This window comes from Lepisma saccharinum, chromosome 16 (assembly GCF_977018435.1).
Source record: "Lepisma saccharinum chromosome 16, izLepSacc3.1, whole genome shotgun sequence".
NCBI lineage: Eukaryota > Metazoa > Arthropoda > Insecta > Zygentoma > Lepismatidae > Lepisma > Lepisma saccharinum.
The window spans coordinates 46984744-46999202 of NC_139244.1; the positions used below are offsets into that span (position 1 = coordinate 46984744).

Sequence of the window (14459 nt, forward strand, 5' to 3'; positions counted from 1 at the left end):
CAGATGCAAAGTGCCTACAGCGCACGCTTCTGCGCATGCCCCTCCCAAATGAAGCTACTCAGACCAGGATGCAGACTCGCTGACTAGCTGGCGAACAGAAAAACAAGCAGTAACTACTTGCTTGGCTCACGTAATTTTCTACAGAAATAGTGAGAGTTGATGAAAGTTTTTCAGGAGTATTGTCAACAATATTGAAGAAGAAGTCAAAATATTTCATCTTTAATGTTTTTCTCCAACTCTGTTTCTCTTCTTTTCCTCTCTAAGAGAAGAAGAGGAAAAGAGAGATGGGAGGAAGAGGGAGATGGGGAGAAATCTCTCACACACACAACTCCTTCTCTATCTCTGTCTCTCTCTCTCAATCCCCCTCTCTCTCCTTGATGCGCAGGTGCATGATCTCCAGAAAATGTTTTTTTTTGTTTACTTGGCAGATTTAGGTAAAATTTAAAAGCAAAAATAAATAGAAAAGTAGTTAGTGTACATCTATTCATTTAATCATGTAGCATCCCTAAATAAGATTTTCACGAACCATCCTCAAATTTTGTCCACGGGGTCACGTAACATGGTAGCGCGAGTTGCCTGTGCACCACGAGGCTCCCAAGGTAAAGCGACTTGCGAGTCAAATACGCTTCACGCGGCCCTGAGTTAAATAAAACTCACGTGGTAGGTAACGTGTTAAGGAGCTAATATTATCTAATATATACTATATTTATATGAAAGTAAATACATTATCCATTTTTATTTCAGTGTGAAAGAGATAATAGTCTACTTGGGAGCACAAAACATCTATTCTCCCTCTGAATACGGAAGGGTGATTCTCTCAAGTACCGAGTATTCCATCCATGATGGATACAACAAGTACACACTTGCAAACGACACAGCTGTGATTAAGCTACCACTGGAGGTGCCTACCAGCAGTAAGTATTCATCATAGTATTAGTGACTACCAAAGTACAGTTTCCTGTGCGTGCAGTGGCGAATCCAGAAGTTACAGTTGGGAGTGGGGCAAATGTTTGGAACGGATACCTCGCCGAGAATCTGCACTGCTTCAGTTCGCTTCAGTCCGCTCTATGCACAGGGATTGGATCTACAGTTTAAATTGGGATCAGAACAACTATACGCCTCCATTGGGTAACGAATCCGGGAACTTTGATTACAAGGCTATGAGGCTTGTGCTGTTTCGTAGTACTGTGAACAGGAACCAAGCTGACTTCCATTTTCTAGAGACTGTCTTGCAAAAATAAGGGTCTAGGTGAGGAGTTCCCACACTGTTTCGTTTCACGGCGCCCTTTGTGTTTCAAGATATTGCCGCGGTGCCCAAGTCAGTCATTGTGGTTAGGTTGCTTGCCTTAAGTTAAAAAATAAACACACATTTCAAATCCAGGAACATTTTATATGTAAAAAGTACTAAAAAGCACAAATTTGGAAGAATCATATCAATGAATCAATAAATATTGGAATTAAATATAATATTGGAACAGGGCACCGAGGCGCATACTTTGAGAACTACTGCTCTAGGGTATTAGATGGTAATTATTGTATGTCGTTATCATAATTCCTCCCATTACCACTGCAAACCTTTCGTCATGTCATCGTCGCGTCAGAATATAACAAATGATAGCAGCGCAAAATCTTCGAACACAGAAAATTAAATTCCATATTTCACAACACTAGTAAATTTTCTCAAGTGTAATATTTCGACTAATGCGCAAATCAGTAACAACAATTGTGTTATTTTTTTTAAGACTTGAAAACTGTTCCCCAAACTGACACGAAGAAATGACATGTGTCGATTTGGACTATTAAATTTTTAACGTATAGTCACGAGTATTTCGTGGCGTACACACGCATCCTAATCTTACGCCAAAGACAGTTTACTTAATAATAAATTATTTTTAAGTATAGATAATACCAACAAATTATTTTTTTAAGAAAAATCTTTACACAATGGTCGCACTACACTTTTTTGAAAAAAAAAGAAAAATTGGCAAAAAATGTGAGGGGTTAATGCGGTGAAATACGGCATTGGGAGGTTTCATGGAAACTGAATTTTCTTAAAGCATGTTCCTAGTTGGAAAAGCCAGAAGAAATTAAATAAAGGTTCTCTCAGATGAAAAACTTAATAGTTTCTATCATTAGCTTCCGTGCATACTTTACATAACCCCACACTTCAATTTCATCGTAAAAAAATCCAATCACGATACCCTGAATTATTGATAAATCAACATTATGCGATTTCAAAACCGACTTTAAAGTTGCCCTGAGAGCCCTCTGAAGCCCGTTTGAAGCATCGAATTGCGCTGAAACTTGGTATAGAGGCTATGAAGATCATGGGAAAGCGAATGCTGATGGAATAAAAAAGGTCAAATTTTCACCACCAGGTGGAAATGTGTCGCTTAGATTTAAAATATCCCTAATTAGAGCACTCTGGAGCCCGGTCGAAGAAACTGATTGCGCATGAAACTTTGTATAGAGGCTATGGAGAAAACAGGAAAGCGATGCTAACGAAAATAATATAGTTCAAATTTTCACCAAATGTGGCGCTAAAATCTGGTGCACAGTGAACAACATCCTCCTGTTGAATCATTGGTCCCGCTGTTTTACACTTTCAAAGGGTCATTCACGTTGACAGTGCGAATTTTGAACACTTCTGTACTGACACAAACTAATAATAAGGTTTTCTATGCCCGATTTCTCGTAGACCTTACCCCAGCGCCACATTTTCACCTGGTGGTGAACATATAAACTATTTTTCTTAACAGTCTTAGCTTGCCTATGGTCTCCATGGGGGTTTCATATTAACTGTTGAATCTAAATAGGCAATTCTTTTTTATTATTACAAAATCTATATAGATCAATATTTATATATCGTTCTAGCCTCCTGCCAATCACTTCATTGGATACGTCAACATATACAGCAGATATAATTATTTTACGTTTATTTTCAGGTTACATTAGTATCATTGCCCTTGCTAGAGGAACGATTGACTTCGCGGGAAAAACAGCAGTGGTTTCCGGCTGGGGTAGAACATCAGACGACGGTGAGTACTCACAGAACGTGTACTTGAAAATCAGTCTGTGCATGATTTGCTATTTGCAGTAGATTGTGCTTCACTTGTTGCTTGTTTCTACTCTGTGCGGTGTGATGGGTTTCTTGCGACAGACCTTTCCACAGAAAGTGAATTGCCATTATGGTGACACCCCATGACCAGGTCGGTCCCCGGACTTCTTCTTGTGGAGTTTTCTTAAGGGGAAAATTGACAGTTTCACACCAGTTGAGTTGTGTATTTATTTCCATATCGTCGGAATGGGCAATGCTACTTAAAAAAGGCTGGAGAAGAGAATATGATGCATGTTGCAAGTGGAAGCTGTTTTTAAAGTTGGCTAGACACGATGTTTGAAAAGTATGATGAATAAGTATTTTCAGAATCCCACGTATTCCTTATGGGGAATCAACTTCAACTTCAGTAGTTGAAGAACGACTTAACGTCTATCGCTATTTAATATTCGCAATTAATTTGTATGTACTTATAACTAATTTGCACGGGTTTTAATTAATTTGCGCGTACTTAGAATTCATTTGCATGTACTTAGAACTAATTAGCATGTACTTAGAATACTTTACATTTATGTATTTGCTTATTTATAACTTTTTATGAATATATAATTATTTATTTTATGAAAAATATGAATATAGAAGGTAATTAGAGGTACTAAACGCTATGCATATGATTTTATATTCATTACTGCAAAGTATGTAATGTATGAATCGATAATATTAATGTTTATAGTATTGAAAATAAGAATTTACGGTTTATGAACCGCTATGAAAGGTGGTAATGGCTGTAGGTACAGGTCCAATTACGAAAGAAGACGGTCCCGGTACTCGAACACGCGATATGCAACGGTAATAAATATAGTGCACTATGTAATAATGTTATATGGTATGTAATATATTGAGCGGAGACGAACTATGTATAACGTGTGAGCTGAGTCTGATGCCAGACAGACAAGAGTGAACTCCGCGCAGGTAGAGGAGAAAGGAATTTGGGGGAAGTGCGGTCAAGGTCAAATGACGTCACAACGTCAGAATAAAGAAAGAACCCGATTGACCAATCAGAACCGGTTTTTCCAAGGTTAACCAGTATGCAATAACAGGGGAAAGGTATGCAATACTGTAGGGCAGGGGAGGGATTCAACCAGACAACAAAGGATGTCTGAGAATGCGCAGCAAGGGTCAAATTTTTGAAGCTATGCGTCGCTTGTAGAACCGGTTTCCGCCGCCAATTAATATTCCGCTCAGGGTTGCCCCAAGGCACAGGACGCTTTAGCGCGGGTTTGGGGCTAGAACGCTTGCATGTCAGAACAGGTTTCTGTCTAAGTAGGCCAAGTTTGCCCAGAACACAAGAAAAAAGGATTTTTGGATACCCAATTAGATTGGAGCGAGAACTTTACTTTGAACAAAGAGAACGAAGCGTAAGGGTTTTTTATATGTACTAGGAAGAAGGGAGAGCTATCAGGGTCTGAGCCTACAGTTTTCACTATTTGCTTTTATCACGGGGTATCGAACCTAGGACCCTTTGATTATTGATTTAGGTAGTAAATGTATGTTACTGTGTGCTATTTAACATAATATCGAGTTTATTTTTTACCAAAATTTGACTTTATGTCAAACATTTTTCCAGCTTATTCTTATTTTTATTCAAATAACACAATTTCATCTATTCAGGCAACATTTTTAATTAAATTTTGGACTCACAAAGACATTTTTCAATTTTTAACTTATTATTTTACAATTTTATATCTATTTTTACCAAAATAACACTATTTATACTATTCAGGAAAGACTTGTAGTTACATTTTCGACACACTAAGTGTGTGTTCTCAACTTCTATTTGTTTATTTCACAAGTTTAGGCATATTATTACTCAAATAACACAATTTCATCTATTCAGGATATTTTGCATTTACAAAGACATTTTTTTCAACTATTAACTTATTATTTTACAACTTTATGTTAATTTTTACTAAAATAACACTATTTATACTATTCAGGCAACATTTTTTCATTAATTTTGGATTCACAAAGACATTTTTTTCAACTTTTAACTTATTATTTTACAACTTTATGTTAATTTTTACTAAAATAACACTATTTATACTATTCAGGCAACATTTTTTCATTAATTTTGGATTCACAAAGACATTTTTTTCAACTTTTAACTTATTATTTTACAACTTTATGTTAATTTTTACTAAAATAACACTATTTATACTATTCAGGCAACATTTTTTCATTAATTTTGGATTCACAAAGACATTTTTTTCAACTTTTAACTTATTATTTTACAACTTTATGTTAATTTTTACTAAAATAACACTATTTATACTATTCAGGCAACATTTTTTCATTAAATTTTGGATTCACAAAGATATTTTTTCAACTTTTAACTTATTATTTTACAATTTTATGTTAATTTTTTATCAAAATAACACTATTTATACTATTCAGGCAATATTTTTTATTAAATTTTGGACTCACAAAGATATTTTACAATTTTTTAATTTATTATTTTACAATTTTATACCTATTTTTACCAAAATAACACTATTTATACTATTCAGGAAAGATTTTTAGTTATATTTTCGACACACAAAGTGTGCTTTTTCAACTTCTATATGTTTATTTCACAAGTTTAGGCTTATTATTACCAAAATAATACAATTCAATGTGTTCAGGAAAGACTTTTAGTTACATTTTCGACACACTAAGTGTGTGTTCTCAACTTCTATTTCTTTATTTCACAAGTTTAGGCTCATTATTACTCAAATAACACAATTTCATCTATTCAGGATATTTTGTATTTACAAAGAGATTTTTTCAATTTTTAATTTATTATTTACAAGTTTATGCCTATTTTTTACTCAAATAACACAATTCTATCTGTTTAGGAAAGACTTTTAGTTATATTTTCGACACACAAAGTGTGAGTTTTCAATTTTTATCTGTTTATTTCACAAGTTTAGCCTAATATTTACTCAAATAACATGATTTGAACGTGTTTTTTTTTATTACATTTTGGACACACACACACACATCCACACACACACACACACGCACACACACACACAAACACACAGATATATTTTCCAAGTTTAAAGGATTATTCTATAAGTTTACTCAAATAACACATTTTAAATGTGTTTTGAATTAAACTTTGTACACACGAAGTGTGTTTCGTCAATTCAAGAAAGTTTTCAATTATATTTTGGATGCAAAAGTATGTTTTGTCAAGTTCTACCCTTTTATTTTACAAGTTTAGGCTTATTATTACTCAAATAACCAATTTCATCTATTCAGACAACATTTTGTTTGTTATATTTTACTCACAAAGACATTTTATCAATTTTTAATTTATTATTTCACAAGTTTATGTAATTTTTTATTCTAATAACACAATTTTAACTATTCAGGCAACATTTTGTTGCAATTTGGACTTACAAAGAGATTTTTTTAAATCTTTGTATTAAATTTTCTATTTATTGCGTTTTGTATTTCACATTCGATATTACAAAGTTCTAAGATGTGTATAATATTTCAAACTATTTTCAGGGTGTATTTGTTAATGCATTTGGATAATAACTATTAGGTTTTTGGATGAACTAATGTTAAGAATATTTCAACCAATCAGAAAATGTGTCGTTTTTATTTCCACCAATCAGAAAACGCGTCGGTTTTATTTCATCCAATTAGAAAACGCGTTGATTTTATTTCAACCAATCAGAGAAGGCGTCAGTTTTGCTTATGAGGTATAAAAACTGCGTAAAAGCAAGCAGAAGCTATTTTGAGAAGTATTTGTGAAGCATTGTGTCAGAGAAGACATCAAGTTGTGATTATTGGCCGTGAGTTTCAGACAAAGAACTCAAGAGAAGCTATAATTAAGGTAAATGATTTTTATTATGTAGTGTGTTTTTTAAATAATATGTAAATGCAAATATTGAAACGAGGAAAACGTCAATGCAAACCAAAAAGAATATGCGTAATGTGAACAAGTACTACAACTATTTTTCTTTTTTTCAGGTGCTTCTAATTTTGTATGGGTGACTGAAAGGGACCATTAGTGAAAGATGGCGTCTTCAAGCTCCACAAACAAGGCTAACCACACTGCGGTGAGTACCTCGCAAGAGATTTTACCATTGGAATGTATATTTCTCCACTAGTTTTTTGAAATAATATATAAATCCAGAAAACAAAGAAACGAAAAAAGTAAATACAGAAATGAATATGCGTAATATAAACAAGTACTACAACTATGTTTCTATTTTTCAGGTGTTTTTATTTGTGTACCTGTGAGTGGAAGGATCTATTACTGGAAATAACGTCAACAAAGTAACCGACAAGGACATGAGTCAAATAATTGCATCATGTCCATGTTTTTCCAATTATATCTATAAGGATTGTGTGTTGGAGACTTTGAAGAGGTATACACCTGGCAAGTATATTATATGCTGGGGATGTTATTCTAAACAAGGCAACCAACTAGCCCACGATTGTGTAGTTAACCATTTCTACGAGTGTGAGTGCGTATGCTGTAAAGATGAAGATTTACTCTCTGAACGTTATTTTATTTGCCAAGGAGAACGCTGTTTGAATAAATGCCAACGATGTGTTAAGTGGATGTGCGAGAGAATACAGTATTATTTACAGGATTTGGATAACACAAAACATATTTTTGATTTTTATATTACTAACCATGAGGATGTTGCGGATGCTTTGACGGCACACGAGGTACAGACAGAATACAAAGCTTTTTATAGTGTGTTATGTGACATTTCAAACAATATCGAACTAGTGAAAACTCTTATAGATCCTATACGCTCAGCAGAGCTTACTTATGGTAGCACAGGATTTTTGTGAGAGTTGAATAAAGAGAGATTGACTAATAACACCGAAAATGGTGCAATACATTATTGATGTACAAGGATTTATTTATAACAGAAAATTTATATTGCGTGAGGTTTGTGTGAGTTCTACAAATTTGGACACTGTGTATTATGCGCTTGTGAGTGTTCCCGATTATTTCAAAGAGAACAAAGAATCGCGCTGGGTTAAAGACAATATCCATGCATTAATGTATGATATTCCTTGTGGATGTGAAATATACTATGTCCGGAGGGCCCTTGTGGATGTGAAATATACTATGTCCGGAGGGCAGTTAGGAACTTGAACTGTCAAGGTGGTACATTTTTCTGCAAAGGAAAATCCCAAATTATCAATGATTTGTTTAATATTGATAACATTGTTGATTTGCAAACTGTAAACTGTCCATCCCTTAAGAATTTGTATATGTTTCAAGGAGGATTGTACAAGTATCATTCTGATACTTCTCCCCCAGCTGAACAAGGTTGCGCATTCAGAAATGTTCAAAGACTTGTATGTTGGTACAATAATAAAAATATTAATGTGTAATGTATTTTAGTGCAAATAAGAAAGATTTGTGAAAAAGAAATGTTTTCTATGTTGTTATTTAGTTTTAAAGCATGCATTCAAGGTATTTTCAAGTATTACTGGTTTTTGGCTGCATCAACACTTGGGTTATTTCCATTTGGTTTATTATACGAGGCTACAATCACTATATGTCTATGAGGACTAAAATCCACTGATTGAAACTAAAAGCTTAGGCTTACTATGTATATTGATTAAACACAGGACAACACGAATCGTACAGAGGATTGTAGGAGGCATAGGCCCACACACCAGAGCCTTATTAGCCTGCAAGAACAACTTGTATGTTGAATTGTGACTGTTTAGCAATAATATTTATAAAGTTTAAATTATTTTCATTAGATTACATATATAATTTGGATTCAAATAAAACACTCAAGTTAAGTTTTTTAAGTTTATTTTTATTTATTATACAAATATAGAATATATCAAATTTACATATATGAAAAGTACTCTACCAAAGAGCAAAAGTCACATAGGGATTACGATTTAGCAGATGCTGAAATTATTCCATGAGGGATTTGTAGTAAGAGAGAAATTTTTGCCACTGTTTAAAGTTGAGGGTGACTCCACCAGAGATGTTGGTGATTTCCACTTTTATATTTTCTCCTCTGCCCTCGAAGGTGAAGTAAAGTTCTCCTATAATGTTTATAGATCTGAATCTGTCTTCTTTTGTGGGGAATCTGTTTTTGTAAGTGTCGAAGATCGCATCTGATTTGTAGACGCATGATGGGTAATTTTATTTATTTAGGACAATGTAATTTTTTTCATGTTTCAAAATCAATTCAGTGTCTGTGAAAGTACCTCGAATAATGATATCGATGATGAATCTGGTTTCTGGTTTTATGTTGTTCATTTGGTGGGTTCTTCTGATAGACTGCATTTTGGTTGGGTATTAATAAAAAGTTTTAAAAATATGCAACTAGTGCTACAAAAGGAACGGAAATTATCGACAATTTCTGGATTATAACTAAAATTCAGTTTGCCTTTTACATATCCAATATTTACAGACCAACACTAACTAGACTTCGATTTATATAAATGTAGCAGGAACTATATTTCTGAGAATCAAACTATATTAGGATTATATGTTAAACTTATACAAAACCAGATTATTCTATGTAAGTATATTTATATTGACTGGATTATTTAACAGATCAAACAGAAAGAAGGCAAAATCCACTAAACGTAGGTGATTGCATGAAAATAACTAGGTCAAGGAGTGACCAACAGTGAGCTGAGGTTATATATTTAGGGTCACTCTTCATAATTCTTACCTTCGCTGGATCGGCGAAGGAACGCACTTGTGGGCGGTAGAACCTGAATGGGCTCCACCAAGACATCGGAGACTCGAAGCAGATGTCTTGGTGGATGAACCCAAGTAGGGTCATAGGCGCTAGGGTCAATTTGGTCATTTCTTCTTGTATGAGGAACCAATTTGGCCAACTCCTCAAATTAACTTACATTGCTTATAACTAATTAAATTTGAAGAAAAATTATAATCTCTTAGACTGTAAACATATTTTATATTTAGGCTGCACAAGATCCAATGACAAAATTAAAAAATGGTAACCGCCCAGACAGGAACTCGAACCCTGGACAGATAGGTTAAAACCCTAATGCTATACCAACTAAGCTATCTGAGCACAAGGTATTCTTTTTTGAAAAGTTAGTTATGTTAAAAAATATCATTTGAGAACTCTTTTGGTCTGGGTCGACAGAGAAGGAGACACCATTTCCAAAATTTTACAGACTGGATGTATTTTACCACCACTATAGAGGTCTTTACTATATGTAATTCGAAACGCTAGAGTTCAGTTAGCTTTCAAAATTGAGGTTACATAATACAATATGTTGAAGATTTTGTGTTTGTTCCACTTAACAAGTTACACTTATATCCATTTCAGGACAAATGGGGCTAAAACTCTCAAATTTACTGTCAACTCATCAACTACTAGCAAAGTTTTAGTATTATATGTCCGTAATTAGATATAGTGTAACTTGTTAAGTGGAACAAACACAAAATCTTCAACATATTGTATTATGTAACCTCAATTTTGAAAGCTAACTGAACTCTAGCGTTTCGAATTACATATAGTAAAGACCTCTATAGTGGTGGTAAAATACATCCAGTCTGTAAAATTTTGGAAATGGTGTCTCCTTCTCTGTCGACCCAGACCAAAAGAGTTCTCAAATGATATTTTTTAACATAACTAACTTTTCAAAAAAGAATACCTTGTGCTCAGATAGCTTAGTTGGTATAGCATTAGGGTTTTAACCTATCTGTCCAGGGTTCGAGTCCCTGTCTGGGCGGTTACCATTTTTTAATTTTGTCATTGGATCTTGTGCAGCCTAAATATAAAATATGTTTACAGTCTAAGAGATTATAATTTTTCTTCAAATTTAATTAGTTATAAGCAATGTAAGTTAATTTGAGGAGTTGGCCAAATTGGTTCCTCATACAAGAAGAAATGACCAAATTGACCCTAGCGCCTATGACCCTACTTGGGTTCATCCACCAAGACATCTGCTTCGCGTCTCCGATGTCTTGGTGGAGCCCATTCAGGTTCTACCGCCCACAAGTGCGTTCCTTCGCCGATCCAGCGAAGGTAAGAATTATGAAGAGCGACCCTAAATATATAACCTCAGCTCACTGTTGGTCACTCCTTGACCTAGTTATTTTCATGCAATCACCTACGTTTAGTGGATTTTGCCTTCTTTCTGTTTGATCTGTTAAATAATCCAGTCAATATAAATATACTTACATAGAATAATCTGGTTTTGTATAAGTTTAACATATAATCCTAATATAGTTTGATTCTCAGAAATATAGTTCCTGCTACATTTATATAAATCGAAGTCTAGTTAGTGTTGGTCTGTAAATATTGGATATGTAAAAGGCAAACTGAATTTTAGTTATAATCCAGAAATTGTCGATAATTTCCGTTCCTTTTGTAGCACTAGTTGCATATTTTTAAAACTTTTTATTGATACCCAACCAAAATGCAGTCTATCAGAAGAACCCACCAAATGAACAACATAAAACCAGAAACCAGATTCATCATCGATGCCAACATGGATATCATTATTCGAGGTACTTTCACAGACACTGAATTGATTTTGAAACATGAAAAAAATTACATTGTCCTAATTAAATAAAATTACCCATCATGCGTCTACAAATCAGATGCGATCTTCGACACTTACAAAAACAGATTCCCCACAAAAGAAGACAGATTCAGATCTATAAACATTATAGGAGAACTTTACTTCACCTTCGAGGGCAGAGGAGAAAATATAAAAGTGGAAATCACCAACATCTCTGGTGGAGTCACCCTCAACTTTAAACAGTGGCAAAAATTTCTCTCTTACTACAAATCCCTCATGGAATAATTTCAGCATCTGCTAAATCGTAATCCCTATGTGACTTTTGCTCTTTGGTAGAGTACTTTTCATATATGTAAATTTGATATATTCTATATTTGTATAATAAATAAAAATAAACTTAAAAAACTTAACTTGAGTGTTTTATTTGAATCCAAATTATATATGTAATCTAATGAAAATAATTTAAACTTTATAAATATTATTGCTAAACAGTCACAATTCAACATACAAGTTGTTCTTGCAGGCTAATAAGGCTCTGGTGTGTGGGCCTATGCCTCCTACAATCCTCTGTACGATTCGTGTTGTCCTGTGTTTAATCAATATACATAGTAAGCCTAAGCTTTTAGTTTCAATCAGTGGATTTTAGTTCTCATAGACATATAGTGATTGTAGCCTCGTATAATAAACCAAATGGAAATAACCCAAGTGTTGATGCAGCCAAAAACCAGTAATACTTGAAAATACCTTGAATGTATGCTTTAAAACTAAATAACAACATAGAAAACATTTCTTTTTCACAAATCTTTATTATTTGCACTAAAATACATTACACATTAATATTTTTATTATTGTACCAACATACAAGTCTTTGAACATTTCTGAATGCGCAACCTTGTTCAGCTGGGGGAGAAGTATCAGAATGATACTTGCACAATCCTCCTTGAAACATATACAAATTCTTAAGGGATGGACAGTTTACAGTTTGCAAATCAACAATGTTATCAATATTAAACAAATCATTGATAATTTGGGATTTTCCTGTGCAGAAAAATGTACCACCTTGACAGTTCAAGTTCCTAACTGCCCTCCGGACATAGTATATTTCACATCCACAAGGAATATCATACATTAATGCATGGATATTGTCTTTAACCCAGCGCGATTCTTTGTTCTCTTTGAAATAATCGGGAACACTCACAAGCGCATAATACACAGTGTCCAAATTTGTAGAACTCACACAAACCTCACGCAATATAAATTTTCTGTTATAAATAAATCCTTGTACATCAATAATGTATTGCACCATTTTCGGTGTTATTAGTCAATCTCTCTTTATTCAACTCTCACAAAAATCCTGTGCTACCATAAGTAAGCTCTGCTGAGCGTATAGGATCTATAAGAGTTTTCACTAGTTCGATATTGTTTGAAATGTCACATAACACACTATAAAAAGCTTTGTATTCTGTCTGTACCTCGTGTGCCGTCAAAGCATCCGCAACATCCTCATGGTTAGTAATATAAAAATCAAAAATATGTTTTGTGTTATCCAAATCCTGTAAATAATACTGTATTCTCTCGCACATCCACTTAACACATCGTTGGCATTTATTCAAACAGCGTTCTCCTTGGCAAATAAAATAACGTTCAGAGAGTAAATCTTCATCTTTACAGCATACGCACTCACACTCGTAGAAATGGTTAACTACACAATCGTGGGCTAGTTGGTTGCCTTGTTTAGAATAACATCCCCAGCATATAATATACTTGCCAGGTGTATACCTCTTCAAAGTCTCCAACACACAATCCTTATAGATATAATTGGAAAAACATGGACATGATGCAATTATTTGACTCATGTCCTTGTCGGTTACTTTGTTGACGTTATTTCCAGTAATAGATCCTTCCACTCACAGGTACATAAATAAAAACACCTGAAAAATAGAAACATAGTTGTAGTACTTGTTTATATTACGCATATTCATTTCTGTATTTACTTTTTTCGTTTCTTTGTTTTCTGGATTTATATATTATTTCAAAAAACTAGTGGAGAAATATACATTCCAATGGTAAAATCTCTTGCGAGGTACTCACCGCAGTGTGGTTAGCCTTGTTTGTGGAGCTTGAAGACGCCATCTTTCACTAATGGTCCCTTTCAGTCACCCATACAAAATTAGAAGCACCTGAAAAAAAGAAAAATAGTTGTAGTACTTGTTCACATTACGCATATTCTTTTTGGTTTGCATTGACGTTTTCCTCGTTTCAATATTTGCATTTACATATTATTTAAAAAACACACTACATAATAAAAATCATTTACCTTAATTATAGCTTCTCTTGAGTTCTTTGTCTGAAACTCACGGCCAATAATCACAACTTGATGTCTTCTCTGACACAATGCTTCACAAATACTTCTCAAAATAGCTTCTGCTTGCTTTTACGCAGTTTTTATACCTCATAAGCAAAACTGACGCCTTCTCTGATTGGTTGAAATAAAATCAACGCGTTTTCTAATTGGATGAAATAAAACCGACGCGTTTTCTGATTGGTGGAAATAAAAACGACACATTTTCTGATTGGTTGAAATATTCTTAACATTAGTTCATCCAAAAACCTAATAGTTATTATCCAAATGCATTAACAAATACACCCTGAAAATAGTTTGAAATATTATACACATCTTAGAACTTTGTAATATCGAATGTGAAATACAAAACGCAATAAATAGAAAATTTAATACAAAGATTTAAAAAAATCTCTTTGTAAGTCCAAATTGCAACAAAATGTTGCCTGAATAGTTAAAATTGTGTTATTAGAATAAAAAATTACATAAACTTGTGAAATAATAAAT

At 33.7% G+C, this 14459-nt stretch overlaps 1 protein-coding gene across 1 annotated transcript in view; it reads left to right on the plus strand.

Annotated features, from left to right (window-relative positions):
* LOC146000464 (brachyurin-like) overlaps window positions 1–14459 on the plus strand; it is a 48924-nt gene that overhangs the window by 7428 nt on the left and 27037 nt on the right. Inside the window, exons 4-5 of the mRNA XM_083138122.1 lie at window positions 745–914; window positions 2946–3038. Of these exons, the coding sequence (XP_082994248.1) occupies window positions 745–914; window positions 2946–3038 (263 nt within the window). The remainder of the gene's footprint in view (window positions 1–744; window positions 915–2945; window positions 3039–14459) is intronic.